The sequence below is a fragment of the Prionailurus viverrinus genome, chromosome A3 (genome assembly GCF_022837055.1).
Source record: "Prionailurus viverrinus isolate Anna chromosome A3, UM_Priviv_1.0, whole genome shotgun sequence".
Taxonomy (NCBI): Eukaryota; Metazoa; Chordata; class Mammalia; order Carnivora; family Felidae; genus Prionailurus; species Prionailurus viverrinus.
This window is the reverse complement of record NC_062563.1, coordinates 34772611-34789739: the sequence shown is the minus strand read 5'-3', so window position 1 is coordinate 34789739 and position 17129 is coordinate 34772611. Positions and strand designations below refer to the sequence as shown.

The window sequence follows — 17129 nt, the reverse complement described above, 5'->3', positions numbered from 1 at the left end:
CAAATCTGAGGTGATGGAGTAAAAGGTCCATTTTATTTTACATATAAATAACATGATGGAAGCCATTTTTGCTGACACTATGGCTGAGTTTCTGCAGAACTGAGGAAAGTTATCCATTCGGTGACCTCAAACACATATTTAGACACATTTTAGAAAAACTGCACAGAATATAAGAAAAAAGTCCTAAATGCAATAAAAGGAGGAAAAATACAAGTTGTTATCAAAAGAATTACACTGAGGCTAACAGCTTCTCAATAACAAGAGAAGCCAGAGGACAGTGGAATTTTATCTTCAATGCACTAAAAGCAAATAACCGTCAACCTAAAATACCCAGTGAAAGTATCATTTCAGAATTGGGGAAAATATAGACATTTTCAGATGAAAATGAAAACAAAGCCAAAAACCTCAAAGAGTTTGCCACCTGTAGACTGTATAAAGGAACTCCTTTTTTTTTTTAATTTTTTTAAACGTTTTATTTATTTTTGAGACAGGGAGGGACAGAGCATGAACAGGGGAGGGTCAGAGAGAGGGAGACACAGAATCTGAAACAGGCTCCAGGCTCTGAGCCATCAGCACAGAGCCTGACGTGGGGCTCGAACTCGTGGACCGCGAGATCATGACCTGAGCCGAAGTCGGCCGCTTAACCGACTGAGCCACCCAGGCGCCCCTGTATAAAGGAACTTCTAAAGGTGTAGAAGGTAATGGTCCCAAATGGCCAGTCTGAGACATAAGACAGAATGCTGAACAAAAAAGTCTTGTGAATATGTAGATAAATCTAAATGAACACTGACTGTGTAACAAAGAATAAGAATGTCTCATTTGTTCAGAAATGTATAGAATTGTTAATACATTTCAAAAATAAATCAAAAGGAGACAGAGTTAAAACTGTTCTATTGCTCTAGTATTGTGCAGGAGAGTCAAGATAGCCAAGTTTTACATCAAGAAAATAATAAATAACTACATTTTTAAAAAGACAATTATTCACATTGATACAAATGACAAAGAAGTTCCTTCCACAGATAAAAACAAAAAAACAAACCATTGGGTGGGTCTACCAAGACTTGACAATGAGCAAAACATAGTCCACTGGCAGCCAGTTTACACTCTGTGGTCTGGCTTCTATGAGAGGGTCCAATGGGTGATGGCAGGGAGAATACACATTTCCCCATCAAGTTGCAGAGGATCGGGGGACACACAAATGAATCGTGTAAGGAAGAAGCTTTTACTTTAAATCCCGTAGTCTCTTTCTACCTGAACACTGGGAAGACAAGACTACAATCACTACATTGAGAGTTCTGTCTCAGAGCCCAGTGGTCGGTCTGAGAAGACTCACTTCACCCAGAGGGATGAGTCACTCACCCTGTTGGTTCTAAAGATGTCAGGGGATATGAGGAAAATCAGTCTCTATTCCCGTGATGGAGGAAAAAAAAAAGGACCAGTAAGCTACATGATGAAATGTTCTTTCTCTATAAATTAAAATGCCCTAAAGCTTCCTGGAATTCTATCTTATTGATGAGCTCAATTAAAACAGAAAACCTGTGTTCTAAGAAGCATCAAAGACAAATTAAGTGTCAGAGAAAAAGTAAATTCCACATTTATCGACTGTTTTATGAGGTTATGGAGATGGTTCATTAAAAAGTCCCCTCAAAAGACAATTCTTCTTATAACGAGAGCCGGTAGCTGCAAAGTGATCAATATACGTTGGAATATTTGCAGCAGATTCAGGGCAACTCCTGATTAACAATGCTTCAACATGTTAAAATAAATCTTTCTGAAGTGTTCAAGAAAAAGGCAAGAGGCCCTTTTTATAATGAATCAGTTTAGACTTGAATGTGACCACAGAAGGTATGGTTTCTCTCTACCGGCAGTTGGGGTGTGAGTTGCTCCTATCACCTTTTGTACACATATACCCTTTTCCTATTGGCTTTGGCAACCTCAGGTATGGAAATCCCAAGGAAACCAATTATGTCACCGAGAGTTCAAAGACTGGCTGGGGTTTACTGCATCTCTCTTAAGAACTCTGAAGCTATAGATTTCATAAAAAGACACACCTTGAACAAAGCTGAAAATAGCATACACTTAGGGACTGAATGAAATGTTTCACTGCTAGGAAACAGGCAACTGAACATTTCTCCAGAATGTAGAACTCTACTGAAAAGGAGCTGAGTATTCTCTTCCAAGGACGTCTACTGTTGTTTGCAACTTAAGAAATTTCAGAGGGACATTTGTACAGGAATACACAGTGTAATTTTACATCAAATTGAGGGCCAAGCTATTTATCTATTGTATCAGTTGCCTCTAGAACTCACCTACTTCCATTTTCCCCAATGCCCTCAAAAATGAATACAAAAGAAATAGACTCATTGATCTCCTTTTTAGTGGGAAAAAAATGGACACTATATATGAAAAAGGCCTGGTACATGTCACAAAGTTGGATGTTCCAAAATAAACTTTCAAACTGTGGCTGGCCAAATTTGGTTCCCTACCAAATATGTGCCAGTAGGATGGAAGTTCTTGGTCCGAGTATGGAAATGAAAGTTTTTTTTTTGCTTAAAAAATTTTTTTTACCATTTATTTATGTTTGAGAGAGAGCGACAGAGTACGAGCTGGGGAGGGGCAGAGAGAGAGAGGGAGAGACACAGAATCCAAAGCAGGCTCCAGACTCTGAGCTGTCAGCACAGAGCCTGATGCAAGGCTTGAACTCATGAATGATGAGATCATGACCTGAGCTGAAGTTGGCTGATTAATTGACTGAGCCACCTGGGCATCCCTGGAAATGAAATGGTTTTAATTGAGGCACATTGTCCTCTGACTGTTCTACTGGAAGGTGGGAATAATTTTAGGAACTTGAGTTGATACTTACAGATCATAAGCATGCGGTTGAGTAAAAGGTTAGAAGGTTGCACTTTGGGTTAATCTTCATATATAACTTGCTCTAAATCCAGTCAGAACTCCCTGCCATTGAAGAACTGTTGTCTTTCAGCAATTGGCTTTTAAATTTCCTTTGTTAAAAAAATAATTGTTCAATTTTGAAGGAGTTGTTTGGTTATCACAGGCTTGAAAAATTATGCAGCTTGTGATTGTGGTTCAGAATAGCTCAAAACAGTAATACCAGGAGAATATAGGAATGTAAATAGCTCCCTCCCTGTTTAGGAGGAGGTTAGGAACACTAAACACATTATTACATTAGTTAGAATAACTGGATGAAGAGGAACTAAATGATTATATTTGACGATATGGTGAAAGAAACTGACAAACAGGAAGAAATATGATGCTGTGTGGTGTATATTTTTGTTGTAAGCAAAAGATTAGCCATTATTGGTTTCTAGATTAAAAAACTACTTATTCCACTTTAAAATACTTGAAGAAGGAATCTGTTACCCTCAGTAACCCTTGGTGAACTTTGTCATGCTTTCTTCTTCATAGGAAGGTTGCAATTATCTTTAATATTACCTACTATAGAGTCAACTCAATTTCTTTGTCCAACATTCAGTGATGGAACAGCTCATAAATTTCTAGATGTCGTAAAATCATTCTACCTTCTCATCTTTCTAACCGAATGGAACTGACTCAGTTAACCTCTTTTATAAACACTGCTGGTCAGTTTCATTCCCTTGAGTTACTGCACTTTCCATATTGTTTCTGCTTTTGTTACTTTCCTTCATATCTATGTCAAACTTCAAAGCTTCATACTGGATGTGAAGAGGGATTATTTCAAAGCTGGTGCTATCCTATTTCTGGTCCACATCCAGCAATTACAGGAGCGTGAAAGAATGCTATGTTGGCCTGGACTTTCACTTGCCTACATTTGCTGTCCTGTGCTTTGTTCTTTCTCCACACGACCTGCACTTGATCTTATTCACGTCACTATTTACTATTGCTCCTTCCTACCACGGACATTTCCTTTGATCAGCCATTGTGTCCTACAATATTAACAGTCATGATTTCTTATTTTATTATTAAAGTCATGGTTCCGAAGCACAAAATTTATCAGCTCTGAAGAACATCCCTTAATAAATGCTTTAGTTTGACATGAAAACAAAAATCTCCAAGGGCAACCTTCAAATCCAGACGCAAGGTGGTCATAAGGGCAACGTGGATGAGAAGCAAAGAGGTATCACTTGTTCCTATTTACAGTAAAAAATGAAGGCAACAGAAATAACAAGTGCTGGTGAGGTTTTGGAGAAAAAGGAATCCCCATGCACTGTTGGTGGGAATGCAAGTTGGTGCAGTCACTGTGGAAAATAGTATGGAGGCATCAGTACATCCACTACTGGGTATTTACCCAAAGAAAACAAAAACACTAGTTTGAAAAGATACATGCATGCTTCCCTATGTTTACTGCAGCATTATTTGCAATATGGAAATATTATAAGATATGGAAGCAATCCAAGTGTCTACCCATAGATGAATGGATTAAAAAAAGAGGTATATTTATATAATGGAATATTACTTGGCCATAAAAAAAGAATGAGATCTTGCCATTTGCAACAACGTGGATGGAGCTAGAGAGAATCACGCTAAGTGAAATCAGTCAGACTAAGACAAATACAATATGATTTCACTCATATGTAGAATTTAAGAAACAAAACAAATGAACAAACAAAAAAGAGACAAAAACAAACATTAAATACAGCAAATAAATTGGTAGCTATTAGATGGTAGGTGGTTAGAGGGATGGATGAAATAAGTGAAGGGGATTAAGAAGTACATTTATCATGATGAGCACTAAATAATGTATAAATTGTTAAATCATTATATTGTACACCTGAAATTAATATAACACTGCATGTTAATTATACTTCAATAAAAAATGAAAAAAAAATACAATAAACAAACATAACACCTCCCAAAGCCCCTTCTTCATATATCATCACATTGGGAGTTAGGGCTTCAACATGTGAATTTTGGGAGGACACATTTCAGTTCATAGCACTGTTCGATTCTGATTATTAGCTATATTTGGACAGACTAAACTGATCATGTGCAGACAGGCTCAGAATTTTACAAAGAAAACAAAACAAAAGTGAAGGCGAAACAACTACTAAAAATTCATAGAAACACTTCAGATCTCTTGCTAAAAGTCCAAAAAAGAAATGGGAAATTGCTATAAATATGGCAGTGGCACACACAATTACCTACCTAACTGATATTTCTATATCTTTGATAAGAAAACATCAGTTTTGTTCTGGTGCCTGTTGACTATGAAACTGAAGACGAGCTGAACTCTCTCCACCCTTTTGAGCAAGCTTTAATACTCTAAGGCAATCGTGAAGATTATACTCTACTACCCATGACTGGTTTAGTAATGGGTATATGGTACAATCCTAGCCAATGAGGAGAAAGCTATTGGGAAGATATAGGAAGCTTTTTCTTAATCTTATAAATAAAGGGCTATAAGATGAAGACATTACCTTTTTTTGCCTTTGAATGACTTATGTAATGTGATGCATGGAGCTATGGCAGTCATTTTAGGACTGTGGGTTTAAAGCTTAGGCATGAAAGGCAACAAACTGAGATGGCATGGTGCATTCTTTTTTTTTTTTCTTTCTTTTTTCTTTTTTTATAATATATGTAATTTATTGTCAAATTGGTTTCCATACAACACCCAGTGCTCATCCCAAAAGATGCCCTCTTCAATACCCATCACCCACTCTCCCCTCCCTCCCACCCCCCATCAACCCTCAGTTTGTTCTCAGTTTTTAAGAGTCTCTTATGCTTTGGCTCTCTCCCACTCTAACCTCTTTTTTTTTTTCCTTTCCCTTCCCCATAGGTTTCTGTTAAAGTGCATTCTTGATGAGGTTGCTGAAGTATTCCATTAACCATTCCTCAGACTACAATGCATCTGAACTTCCAGAAATATGACTTACTAAGGTTACTATTGTGTAAGCCAGTTTTAATTGGGTTTTCTGTAAAACTGCTGCAGAATTCACCCTGACAAGTTATCCAACAGTTATTCTTGTAACATTTACCTATGTCCAGTGCATAAGTTTAAAAACGCTTTAATACCTACCAAAGTTGATTTTAATCCTGATGACCTAGAGCAGTAACTGAAAAGCCTCGTAGGGGTTTTTATACTGAGAGTTACAGAATTGAAACACATTTGTGATTGCATTGTATCTATGAGACAAGTATGAGACATTTTTGGACCAAAGACAAAAACAAAGTGAAATAAAACTCTATGGGAATAACCATATCTCACAAGAGAGATTTTCTTTTAGAAATATAAAAACTGGCTAATAAGAGATCAATCATAACCAATGTATATTATGGCAGTGTACAAAGTAATGACATGTTTGCTTTCAGACAGCATGGATTGAAAATGTATATATCTGAATATATCACCTGGGACTGATTATTAGGGTGTTAATGTGCCGTTTAAATTCCAGTTGGACCTGAATCTTTTGCTCCAAACATTATAAAAGATCCATCAGTGGATCAATGGAAGGTATAGCCATTTCTGAAATCATCTTAAAATTTATTATTAATGTATAATCAACCTAAGATGGTGGCTAAGAATATTGAAACTGTACGTTTACGTGAAAAACAGAAAAATTAGCAGCATATTTAAGTAATTATTAATTCTCAGATTTTCATTACTGCTTCATCTATTTTGCCAAGCCTAAAAACTTTAGGAGTTAAAAATATTAAATAAATCTCCTGTCTAATAAATACAAAAGGAGAAGGGCAGAAATAACCACAAGAATATATTTAGAACTAGCTAAAAAAATCTATAAAAAGTAAATTGATGAATGGACTATACAATGAAATGAAAGTAACACTTCTGAGCTTTGCAGGTTTAAAGAGTACTTGTATGAAATAGCTGTACCTTTTAGAGTAGATATTTTAAATGCACATAGGAGAATAATACACTGAAAAGCATATTTTTCACAAATACTCAGTGATGAATGAAAATATATGTAATGATCCAAAACCAAGATACTCTTTGCCAACCTAAAAGTATTTGATTTACTGATAATCAAAGTTAATATTCATAAAACAATTGATTTTGATCAAACAATAAGCATAAGGTAATTTGAAAGAGGAGACATAATAAACTATTATTATTGGGGGAAAAAAAGATTTGTTTTTTTTCTGGTTTATGAGAACATTTTGTTGGATTAAAAACCAGGGTGATTTTGGTACAGGACACCCTCTGCTGGACAGAGCCTGACATTACAATATTTTATCAGTACGCAAGAGGCTTGGCTAATTTCTCTAATTTTCTCTGTTCTGGCAGGGAGAGAGGGCAAGTGCCTCAAAAAATACCTGAACCATATCTCAGACCAATTGAAACCAAAAGTTCAAGAGCTGGGTTCCAAGCAATTGCAACGTTTAAAGCTCACTGGGTGATAATAGACCTGTGTGGAATATTGCTATAGAAAGATCTTTACCATGGTTGAGAAAGATACATGAGTTTTACATGTAAGAACTGATCTGAGACTGTGTGCAGGGTACATGACCTACAGAGGTTTTATTGTAATTAAATGGAGGAAAAGTGAAGTTACTGTGTTTTATTATTCGGTTCAGTTTACCTTGGGCTTTTCATCCAGGATCTGCTGACGGATCTCCTTGTGTTTCTCTACAAGTTTTTCTTGCCGTTTACTTTGTGCCTCTTCTAACTATAAGAAAGTTACAAAGAAAGTCATGTTCATCTAACATTAATAAGTGAATGTTTTTCAGAAAAAAGTGGAAAGCTTTTCAGATCGATGTCATACATTTAATTATCTCATATCTTGATCAAAAACTGCCCTTACAAGTATAGGAGACTGTTGGTAAGTGTCAGACCTGGGTGAGGGGTACACAGGGTGGGGGTGAGGTGATCAATAGATTATGCTATTCTTATATTTTTGCTAAAGTTTGAAAAGTTCCATGATACCAATTTTCAAACACTAATATGAAGAAGTGCCTTTGGAGATTGCCGTCTTCCCTAACATTGATGACAGCTATAGGTTCTTTTGGGGGATCCCCTATTGATCCTGTGTTTCTGGGCTCCTCGCTTTGAAAATGATTCTTGACATTTTATTTTTAGATAAGCCTTTTTATACATAGGTTTGCAACTAAACTTGCAGAAACCTTGATTATGGAATGCCTGCTCTGTGAAACAGCTCTACTGGGTGGTGGTGATAAATAGATACAAGGCCTGGCATTTTCCTCCAGAGGCTCACATTGTGCTTGCTGAACAATCATACGCGGTGTGCAAAGCAGAGAGAGATTAAGCGACATACCCTCTTGATGTACTGTACCACCTCCTGGATGTATGACCGGATCATCTCTGTCTTTTCCCTAAGAGCAAATGACAACTAGATCATTATATGAACTCATCCAGCATCAACAAAGAGGTGAGCTTCAGACTTCCAGATGAAAGTTTACAGAACTTTCAACATTCTTACTGCTGTGGCAAGAAAGGTACAATCTGCTAGCTCTGGACAAAAGTCAGGTTCTGCCCAAGGGCAAAAACTCTGTGTTCACTAAATGCTGGGAAGTTTGCCTGACAGCAGGGGAACTGAGGATTTGCTTTTTTCCTAAGGGACGCTCCTTACTCAATCTTTAACTAAAAGGCCCTGGGTGCACCTCAGTCCATTATTGAAAGCCCTTTGAGTTCCCTGTTGAAAAATTTACAAAAGGGATCTTTTGAAAGGTTAATTAGAGGAGAAACATCACAAATGGGTCTTTGTATGTTTGAGAAGCTGTTATTCTAACAGAATAAAAGAATCCCCAGGTAAAAGTTGGAGGAGAAGGGGTTCTTTCTCCTTACTCTTCCATTTGACTTTTGTCTTTGGATTTAGCTTCTGTGATCTTCTCCTGCCTTTTTTTATCCATTTTCTTCTTTAATTCCTTCTTCTCCCTGAAGTCAAAATGGAAGTAAAAGAAAAAAAAAAAAGACAAATCAAATGGCAATTTGTGTGTAACACATTTATAGGCACAAGCCCATTGTAAAGAGAATGCAGGCTTACTTCTCACAGATTTCTTTGAGCTTCTTCAGCTGATTGTTCTGACATTCTTCGGCAACATCCGTCAATTTCTGAATAAGCTGGGGGAAGAAAATGTGTTTACTGTTTTACACAATCATAAACAAAGACTCTCTCCCCTTGAGCCCCCAGACAACGGTATCTCTAGTTAGGAAATCTGTGACTGATGTTTAACAATAGTTAAAATTACCAAACATCTCACAGGCAATGGGGAAGTCACTGAAAACCATCACATTATCTAAGTTTTAATATGAAAGTCTTCTTTGGATCCCTTTTGAATTAAACAGGATGCCTTAGACTATTGTGCTGGTTACTGCAGCTTGGCTCAGTGCAAAGACAACTAACAGTGGAGGGGTGGAGGGCTCAGGTTCCAGTCCTCATTCTGTGATATCAAAAATACCATTTGGGTCAATGGTGCTACATTTTCTGAATCTACATTTTCTTGTAATAAATGGGATTATTAATGCCTTTGTCTCTTGGAGGTACAGTGAAGCTGAAAATAACACGAGTATGATACAAATGCAAGTTATAATCAACTGTGTATTTTAATTTTTGGTTTCCACCTAATTTATTGTCTTTTTAAAATTTTTTTCTTAATATTGATTTATTTTTGAGAGAGACCAAGTGTGAGCAGGGGAGGGGCAGAGAGAGAGAGAGGGAGAGAGAGAGAGAGAGAGAGAGAGAGAGAGAGAATCTGAAGCAGGTGCCAGGCTCTGAGCTGTCAGCACAGAGCCTGGTGTGGGGCTTGAACCCACAGATGGTTAGATCATGACCTGAGCCGAACCTGGACGCTTAACTGACTGAGTCACCCAGGCGCCCCCAGTCTGATTCATTGTTTAATTGCTTCAAGGACCATGAGTTGCCCATCTTAGAAATTGATGGCTGTGTCCTTGTGTGGGTAACTTCCAAAGAATGTTGGAAATTCTCTTCTATGGTATAGTGCCATCGAATTTTAACACATGCCATGAAAGCAATTAATTTATTGTCTTGCATTTATTATCAAACCAAGCTTCAAGAGGGCAGTGACTGTGTTTGTGTTTGCATATCCTTGGCCCTCTGCACAATTCCTAATATTTAGTAGGTGCTCAGTAAATACTTCTCAGTTATATAAAGGTACATAAGTCCCATCTCTTTCTCTTTTCCACGTGGAGAACCTATGGAAACTTTTGCGATTACTCAGACAGCGGTAGTAATTGGACTCAACCCTTCTTACTGGAGCACCACGTAGACAGTGTGGGCTTCCTATGAAAGACCCCACTGCTGTTCACCCGTGATGGAGACTCTCAAATACAACTGGGTAAGTTGACCAACTTAACATAAGTGGTTACTGCCACAGTGATAAGGCAACATAATCAGAGTATGGCAAACTTTCGTCGATAATTTATGTATGTCTGGCACAGTTTGAAGAGTTTTAAATGTATTCGATTCCTATTTAATTCTAAGAACTGCACTGTGAGGCTATGCTTTTATCTTTGTTTTACATGTGAAGATCCTGACACCTGTGGATCAGGTTCTGGGCTGACAGACACAGAGGTGATAAGTGACAGAGCTGGGGACAAACCCAACAAATCAGGCTCGATGGCTTCCCCACTTCCCCACCTCTTTTCGTTATGATTTTAGGAATTGTTTTTGAAAAAAAAATCCTTCTTAAGTAAGAGAATAAAACGTTAAAGGAGAAATTATCTTAGAGAATTACAATAAAGAAAGCACATTAACTTAACATTAATGTGAAATTTGATGCATTTGTCTGTGAAGTGGACTAAATCTGAACAACTATTAACTGGGACTTGGGCCAGCAGAAAACCTATTTGATCACTCAAAAGAGATTGCCTGATCATGACCATCACAATTAAAGAAATCATGAAGGGGCGCCTAGGTCCATTAAGCATCTGACTTCAGTTCAGGTCATGATCTGGAAGTTTTTGAGTTTGAGCCTTGCATGGGGCTCTGTGCTGACAGCTCAGAGCCTGGAGCCTGCTTTGGATTCTCTGTCTCCTACTATCTCTGTTCCTCCCCCACTCATGCTCTCTTTCTCAAAAATAAACATTAAAAAAAGAAAGAAATCGTGACATATTACAGCTTTGTAGTACTATTTTTGAAACTCTCTAAATGTAAAATTCTGGTGTGCAAAGACTCTGGAAATTTCCTTGAGGATTCCTGCAATCCCGATTCTGGCTGAGGGTGTGCACTCAGCACCTTTCCTTCCCCAGAGCATCTTTCTTCTTTCTCATTCACCCTGAGGAGTTATAGAGGGTTATGCAAGGATCCCCAACCTTGGTTGCAATATCAGAATCACTCCTGGGTAACTTCCTAAAAATGCAGATTCCAGGGCTCGTGCCTATGCATATGGACTCCAAATGTCTCAGGGCAGGGCCTGGAAATCAGTATTTTCAAAACCTCCTCTGGTGATTTGGAAACTTTGCCAGATTTGGGAAGATGTCTGTGGCCCGTCCTCATTCTGCTCAACATGGCAAAACCTCTCAGCAACGCTTTTAAATTCAATGGCCCTCATACTTCTGTTTCCACTTTGTCATCTGGTATATCATTCACCTGACTTCAGAATGCTATTTTCTTGGTTATGCCGGTATCTGCTCACATTTCCTGCTTTCCTTCCACCTCTTGCCCTCATCCTTAGCCACCTCACCATCCAGTCACTGAAGTCCCTGACCCTGAGATCCCACAGCCCATCTCCCCATCCAATTCTTTAAAAAAATTTTTTTAACGTTTATTTATTTTTGAGAGAAAGAGACAGAGCACAAGTTGGGGAGGGGCAGAGAGAGAGGGAGACAATCCGAAACAGGCTCCAGGCTCTGAGCTGTCAGCACAGAGTCTGATGCAGGGCTTGAACTCACAAACTGCGAGATCATGATCTGAGCCAAAGTCGAACTCTTAACCTACTGAGCCACCCAGGTGCCCCTCTCCCCACCCAATTCTGACTTTTCTTTTGATTTGGTATCATACCTGATGCAATTGCCAGCCTGCACTCTCTCAAACTTCCACAGAAATTCCCTGGCTGCTGCGTCCGCTGGCCTTCTCCTTGTCCCTCCCTCAGACCATCTGCACTTGCTCTTTACTCTTCTCTTGAAAGAGTTCCCACCTCCTTGGCTCCCAGAACACGCACCTTTATCTAACTATTCATTTTAGCCACAGTCCAACAAACATTTATCAAGTACCCTAAATACATGTCACTATTCTATAAACTCTGGGCCAATGACCTGGCTTTCTAGATCTTGCTACTCAACATATAGATGACCAGCATGGACCAGCAGCATTGCCTGGGAACACAACAGAAATTCAAGGCCCTTGCTCAGATCAACTAAACCAAAGGTGGCATTTTTAACAAGATTCTCAGGAGATTTGTGTTCACGTTACAGTTTGAGAGGCATTGTCTAAATTACTGAGAATGATGGAGACAATTTAGAAGAAGCCCTCTGTTATGGACTGAATGTTTGTGTCCCCCCCCCCCAAATTTATATATTGAAATCCTAACTCCCAATGTGACCGACTGTATTAGGAGGTGGGGCTTTGGGAGGTGGTTAGGTCATGAAGTTTGAGAGCTCATGATAGGATTAGTGCTCTTATAAAAGAGATCCCACAGAGCTTTGTCACCCCTTCAGTCATGTGAGGACACAGTGAGAAGATGGCCATCTATGAACCAAGAAGTGGGCTTTCACCAGACACCAGGTCTGTAGCCTTAATCTTGGGCTTCCAGCCTTCAGAACTGTGAGAAAATACTCCTGAAACCAATACTGCACTGTATGTTAACTAACTAAAATTTAAAAGAGAGAGAGAGAGAGAGAGAGAGCTGTAAGAAATAAATGTTTTTGGGGGTGCCTGGGTAGCTCAGTTGGTTAATTGTCCAATTCTTGATTTCTACTCAGGTCATGACCTCACAGTTTGTGGGTTTAAGCCCTGTGTCGGGCCCTGCACTGACGGCACAAAGCCTGCTTGGGATTCTCTCCCTCCCTGTCTCTCTGTCTCTCCCTCAAAAATAAATAAACATTAAGAAAAAAGAGAAATAAACATTCATTGTTTGAGCCATTTAATCCGTGGTAATTTGTTATAGCAGCTGAAAGAGACTAAGACATTCCCTTATATTCCCTCTTCTCTGTCTCAGATGATCTTTGGAACTTTATCTACATTCTCTTCATTACCCCAAACTCAGTTTCCTCACTTCTGATGCAAGGATAACATTTCTTTCCTGGCATGGCTGTGAAAGCTGAGAGGAAAAACACGCATGTGAGTCCTACTAGACCACTTGGTAGCTTCCTAACTTGGTTTCCTCACCTTTCCTTCCAAGAGGAAGGTTCTTGCCCTGGTTTCCCAGACCTGATTTACCATTTCATTTTCTCCTCTCAAACTTCCTTCTGTGCGGAACACATTCCCTTTGCATAAAAACACATCTCTGTTTTCCTCACCCTCCCAGAACCCTGAAATTTTGTTTCATCTTGGACCTTCCTTTCATTTCTAACCCTAAGATGGAAGACCAATTACCGCTCCCAAAGCTTCGATGTCCCAGCTCCATATTTCAACTCCGCCGTCTCACTTCCACTTCAACCACTGGAATTCACCTGATTTTGCTTTGAGATTACAAAAACTTTTTTGTTATTTATATTTACTGGCCATTTCTCAGGACATAGCTTTTATTATTCCAGAAATTTGAAAACTTTTTTAGTTCATAGTGACCTTAGGATCTTTGTAATTTTTTTCATGGCATCCTTAAGCTAAAAGAAATAAAAGGAGGGGCACCTGGGTGGCTCAGTCGTTTGAGCATCCGACTTCGGCTCAGGTCATGATCTCGCAGCTCGTGAGTCAAGCCTCGCGTCAGGCTGTGTGCTGACAGTTCAGAGACTGGAGCCTGCTTCAGATTCTGTATCTCTCTCTCTCTCTCTCTCTCTGCCCCTAACCCAATCGCATTCTGTCTTTGTCTCTCTCAAAAATAAATAAACATTAAAAAAAATTAAAAAAAATAAAAGGACAGTTCATTTGTGAAATAATTAGGTCCAATCTTAATAGTAATACTTTTCACAGCGTCCAACAGATGTTGCTCTTTCCTTAAAAAATGTAAAATATACCACCAGTCCCCGATGAGTTCAACATGGTACCTCAGTGCCTTTACCCACAGCTAGGGATGATGACTCTATCCTATCCTTCTGACAGTGTGCCAGCTGCCAACCACTCTCACACAAAACTCTCTTTCCTTAATTTATAGTATCTTCAGTAATTACCATTCGCTATTTTGACTCTTCAGTTCATTTCAGCATTATCAACTGCCTTTGCCCCACTCTACCTGAGGATGGCTCACCAGCATCTCAACATTTTATAAGCACGTTTAGGTTTTGTCTCTCATAGAAGATAGGTCATCGTATTTTCCCACTAATTATTATCATTCAGTTCAAAAGTGGACACTATGTTTGATTTCCTTCTTAGGTACTTTCCACATCTAGTGAGTCATGGATATTTGTGAATTGTTCCTGTTACGATGTATCTCATGGCTTTGTGTTCATATCATTCTGGTATAGATTTTCACTAACTCTGGTCTGGATTCAGTGAGAATTCCCTTCCTGCCCTCAGTCTCTCCTCAGTCTTTCCACTACATCCTAAATATTCTTCCTTTTCGTATGTACCAAAGCCTTAACTGGCCCTCTTTCCTCAACTGCTCCAGCTCCAAATTTCCTGACTAGCATTCACCATATACAGATAAACTAGGCAGTATTTTGTTCTCAGAACTGTCCAGGCACACACCTGCTTCTATACTTTGTCTCATGTTATTCTTCTACCTTGATGATATTTCCATTTGAATGGGAGACAGCACAATGTAGAACATTCCCATGATTGTAGAAAGTTCCATTATACTGGGCTACTCTAACTGCTTCTGATAAGGGAGTGGGTACCAGCCAAGTTGTCTGCCTCTCTTTGCCTCTTCCCTTTGTAAACCAGCCTTCATTGATACACCCCTTTGATGGCCCAGATAACTCTAGGTTTTGACCCCTTACTGGCTTTCTATAAAATATCACTTACAAAAATAAATAAATGAATAAATAAATAAGTAAATAAATAAATCACTTACAGATATTTACTTTTGTGTGTACATACTTTATTATTGCTCCCCAAAAGAATGCCACCACTGCAATCTCCTTTTCTTAATATTTTTTCTGGAACCCCAGACACTATACAAAACAGGTGCTCAGAAAATGTGAATGAAATCTTTTTTAAAAAAATTTGTTTATTTATTTATTTTGAGAGAGAGAGAGAGAGAGAGAGCGAGAGCACATGATGCCAGCAGGAGAGGGGCAGAGAGATAGGGAGAAAGCAAGAATCCCAAGCAGGCTCTGTGCTGTCAGCGGAGTCAGGTGCACAATTGACTGAGCCACATACGCACCCCAAGAATGAATTCTTTTAAGTTTTAAAACCACACTGACACTGACATTGATGATAACAATGAAGCATCATGTCTAACGCCATGGACTGTCTTATTAGAAATACTATCAAAAAAATATATATATATATATTTAACAAGCTAGGTTTTCTTTGGGAACAAATGCCTTATAGTGAAATGTTTTTTAAAACATGGCTTTTGCATGCAACTAATGAAAACAGTGTTTCCATAGAATCATAAAGAGTATGTAGTTATAAAACGACAATATCTCTGTGTTTAATATGGCAAATATGTAAATGTCTTTCCATCCTGCTCAGTTCCCCTTGATCTTTCCCACTCTTCTATACTACAGAATCCTCCTTGTAGCATTCTGCCCTTTCCAGCTATTTTCAAAAGACCATCACTCTCACTGTAATTCTGCCTTTTCGGCATTTACTGTTTTCATTTAATCTTCCTCTACTTAAGGTCCAGGAGGCAGAATGATTAATATTATGTCTTTGTTAATAATATGCCACTATTGTCAGACTCCCACAAAACTGGCAATGGGATTATATATATATAACATATACATATATTATATATATATATATATATCTCAATAATTTATCTCTTTCCTACACTAAAAAGAGAGTTGGGGTTTACCTATGGTTTTATCTACCCAACACTACTTCTCCAGGAAGAACTTCTGTTTTCTGAGAACTGATTCTATGCCAGATCAGGTTTCCATGGGAGCTACTGTATTTTTTTTTTTTACCCCCATCCCTTGGCCAAAGTAATTGGTCTAGGGGAGGCATTGATCCAAGCTGGACCAGGCATACCCTGACTTTAGCCACAGATGATTGGTCTAAGGTTGCAAGTTTGGTTGACCACATGACCCTAACAAGGCTTTTCCTCCAGATTTTTCCAACCTGCTATTGGAGAAAGAATAACTTAGAAGGGTTGGTGCCTATATTTTCTAAGAAGGGGAAGCCTATGTGCTGCTGGAAAAGAATAGTGCTAATACACACTGAAAAGCAGGAGAGAGAGAGAAAGAGAGTGAGAGAAAAGGAGGGAGGGAGAAGGACACACAGAAGAACTGAGAGAAAAGGAGAGAAATACAGGTAGACAGGCAGACAGAAATAGAAAGTTTTGCCAGTCATTTCTGGCATCTAGTTCTCCATGCCTTCCCTTTCCTGGTGTGGATGGACAAACTTCTCTCATGTGATGTACTTTGTATCTTTCTTGTATATAAGTTAGTTCAATATTGATTTCTGTTACTTGCAACCAAGAGAATCCTGACAAAAAAAATAGAAATAGGAACCTCCAAATAAGATAAAGGAACCTCTCTGAGTATTGGGTCCAGGATTTCTATTGCATAAGATGTGAAAATAGGACCCAGAAGAGGGATTTTTCACACAATAATTGAAGTGTTTTTTTAACTAACCTAAGGTACGCTCATTTTTGGTGTATTTATTAGCAGATAGACTCTACTCACAGAACTGTTCAATCATGTATTAATCACAAAACTCACTGAAGATAGGAAAGAAGAAAAGATTAGTTTAGAATTCTTAGGGAAAAGAACCTAGAGAGTACATGGTTAAACTGAAATGCAGTAAACAACATTTAATTTTAACTTTTTATATGATTCTTTTTCCTGGCCCAAAGGAATAGACACGTTTCAGTCATTGGGCTTATTTGTTTACCACTCATGACAACTCTTCTAGTTAAATGTTCCAAACCTTTTAAGGAGCGAAAAAGGAAAGCCCTGGGGGAATATAATTTCATGCTTGTTTTCAGCT

General features: G+C 38.5%; 1 protein-coding gene across 6 annotated transcripts in view; it reads right to left on the bottom strand.

Annotated features, from left to right (window-relative positions):
* The window catches only part of PLCB1 (phospholipase C beta 1), a 708066-nt gene that overhangs the window by 79910 nt on the left and 611027 nt on the right, over positions 1 to 17129 (bottom strand). For all 6 annotated transcript variants that reach the window (XM_047853458.1, XM_047853461.1, XM_047853460.1 and 3 more), the window contains 4 exons: positions 8958 to 9034; positions 8759 to 8848; positions 8229 to 8286; positions 7536 to 7622 (listed from right to left, as the gene is read on the bottom strand). In XM_047853458.1, coding sequence (XP_047709414.1) covers positions 7536 to 7622; positions 8229 to 8286; positions 8759 to 8848; positions 8958 to 9034 — 312 coding nt within the window. The remainder of the gene's footprint in view (positions 1 to 7535; positions 7623 to 8228; positions 8287 to 8758; positions 8849 to 8957; positions 9035 to 17129) is intronic.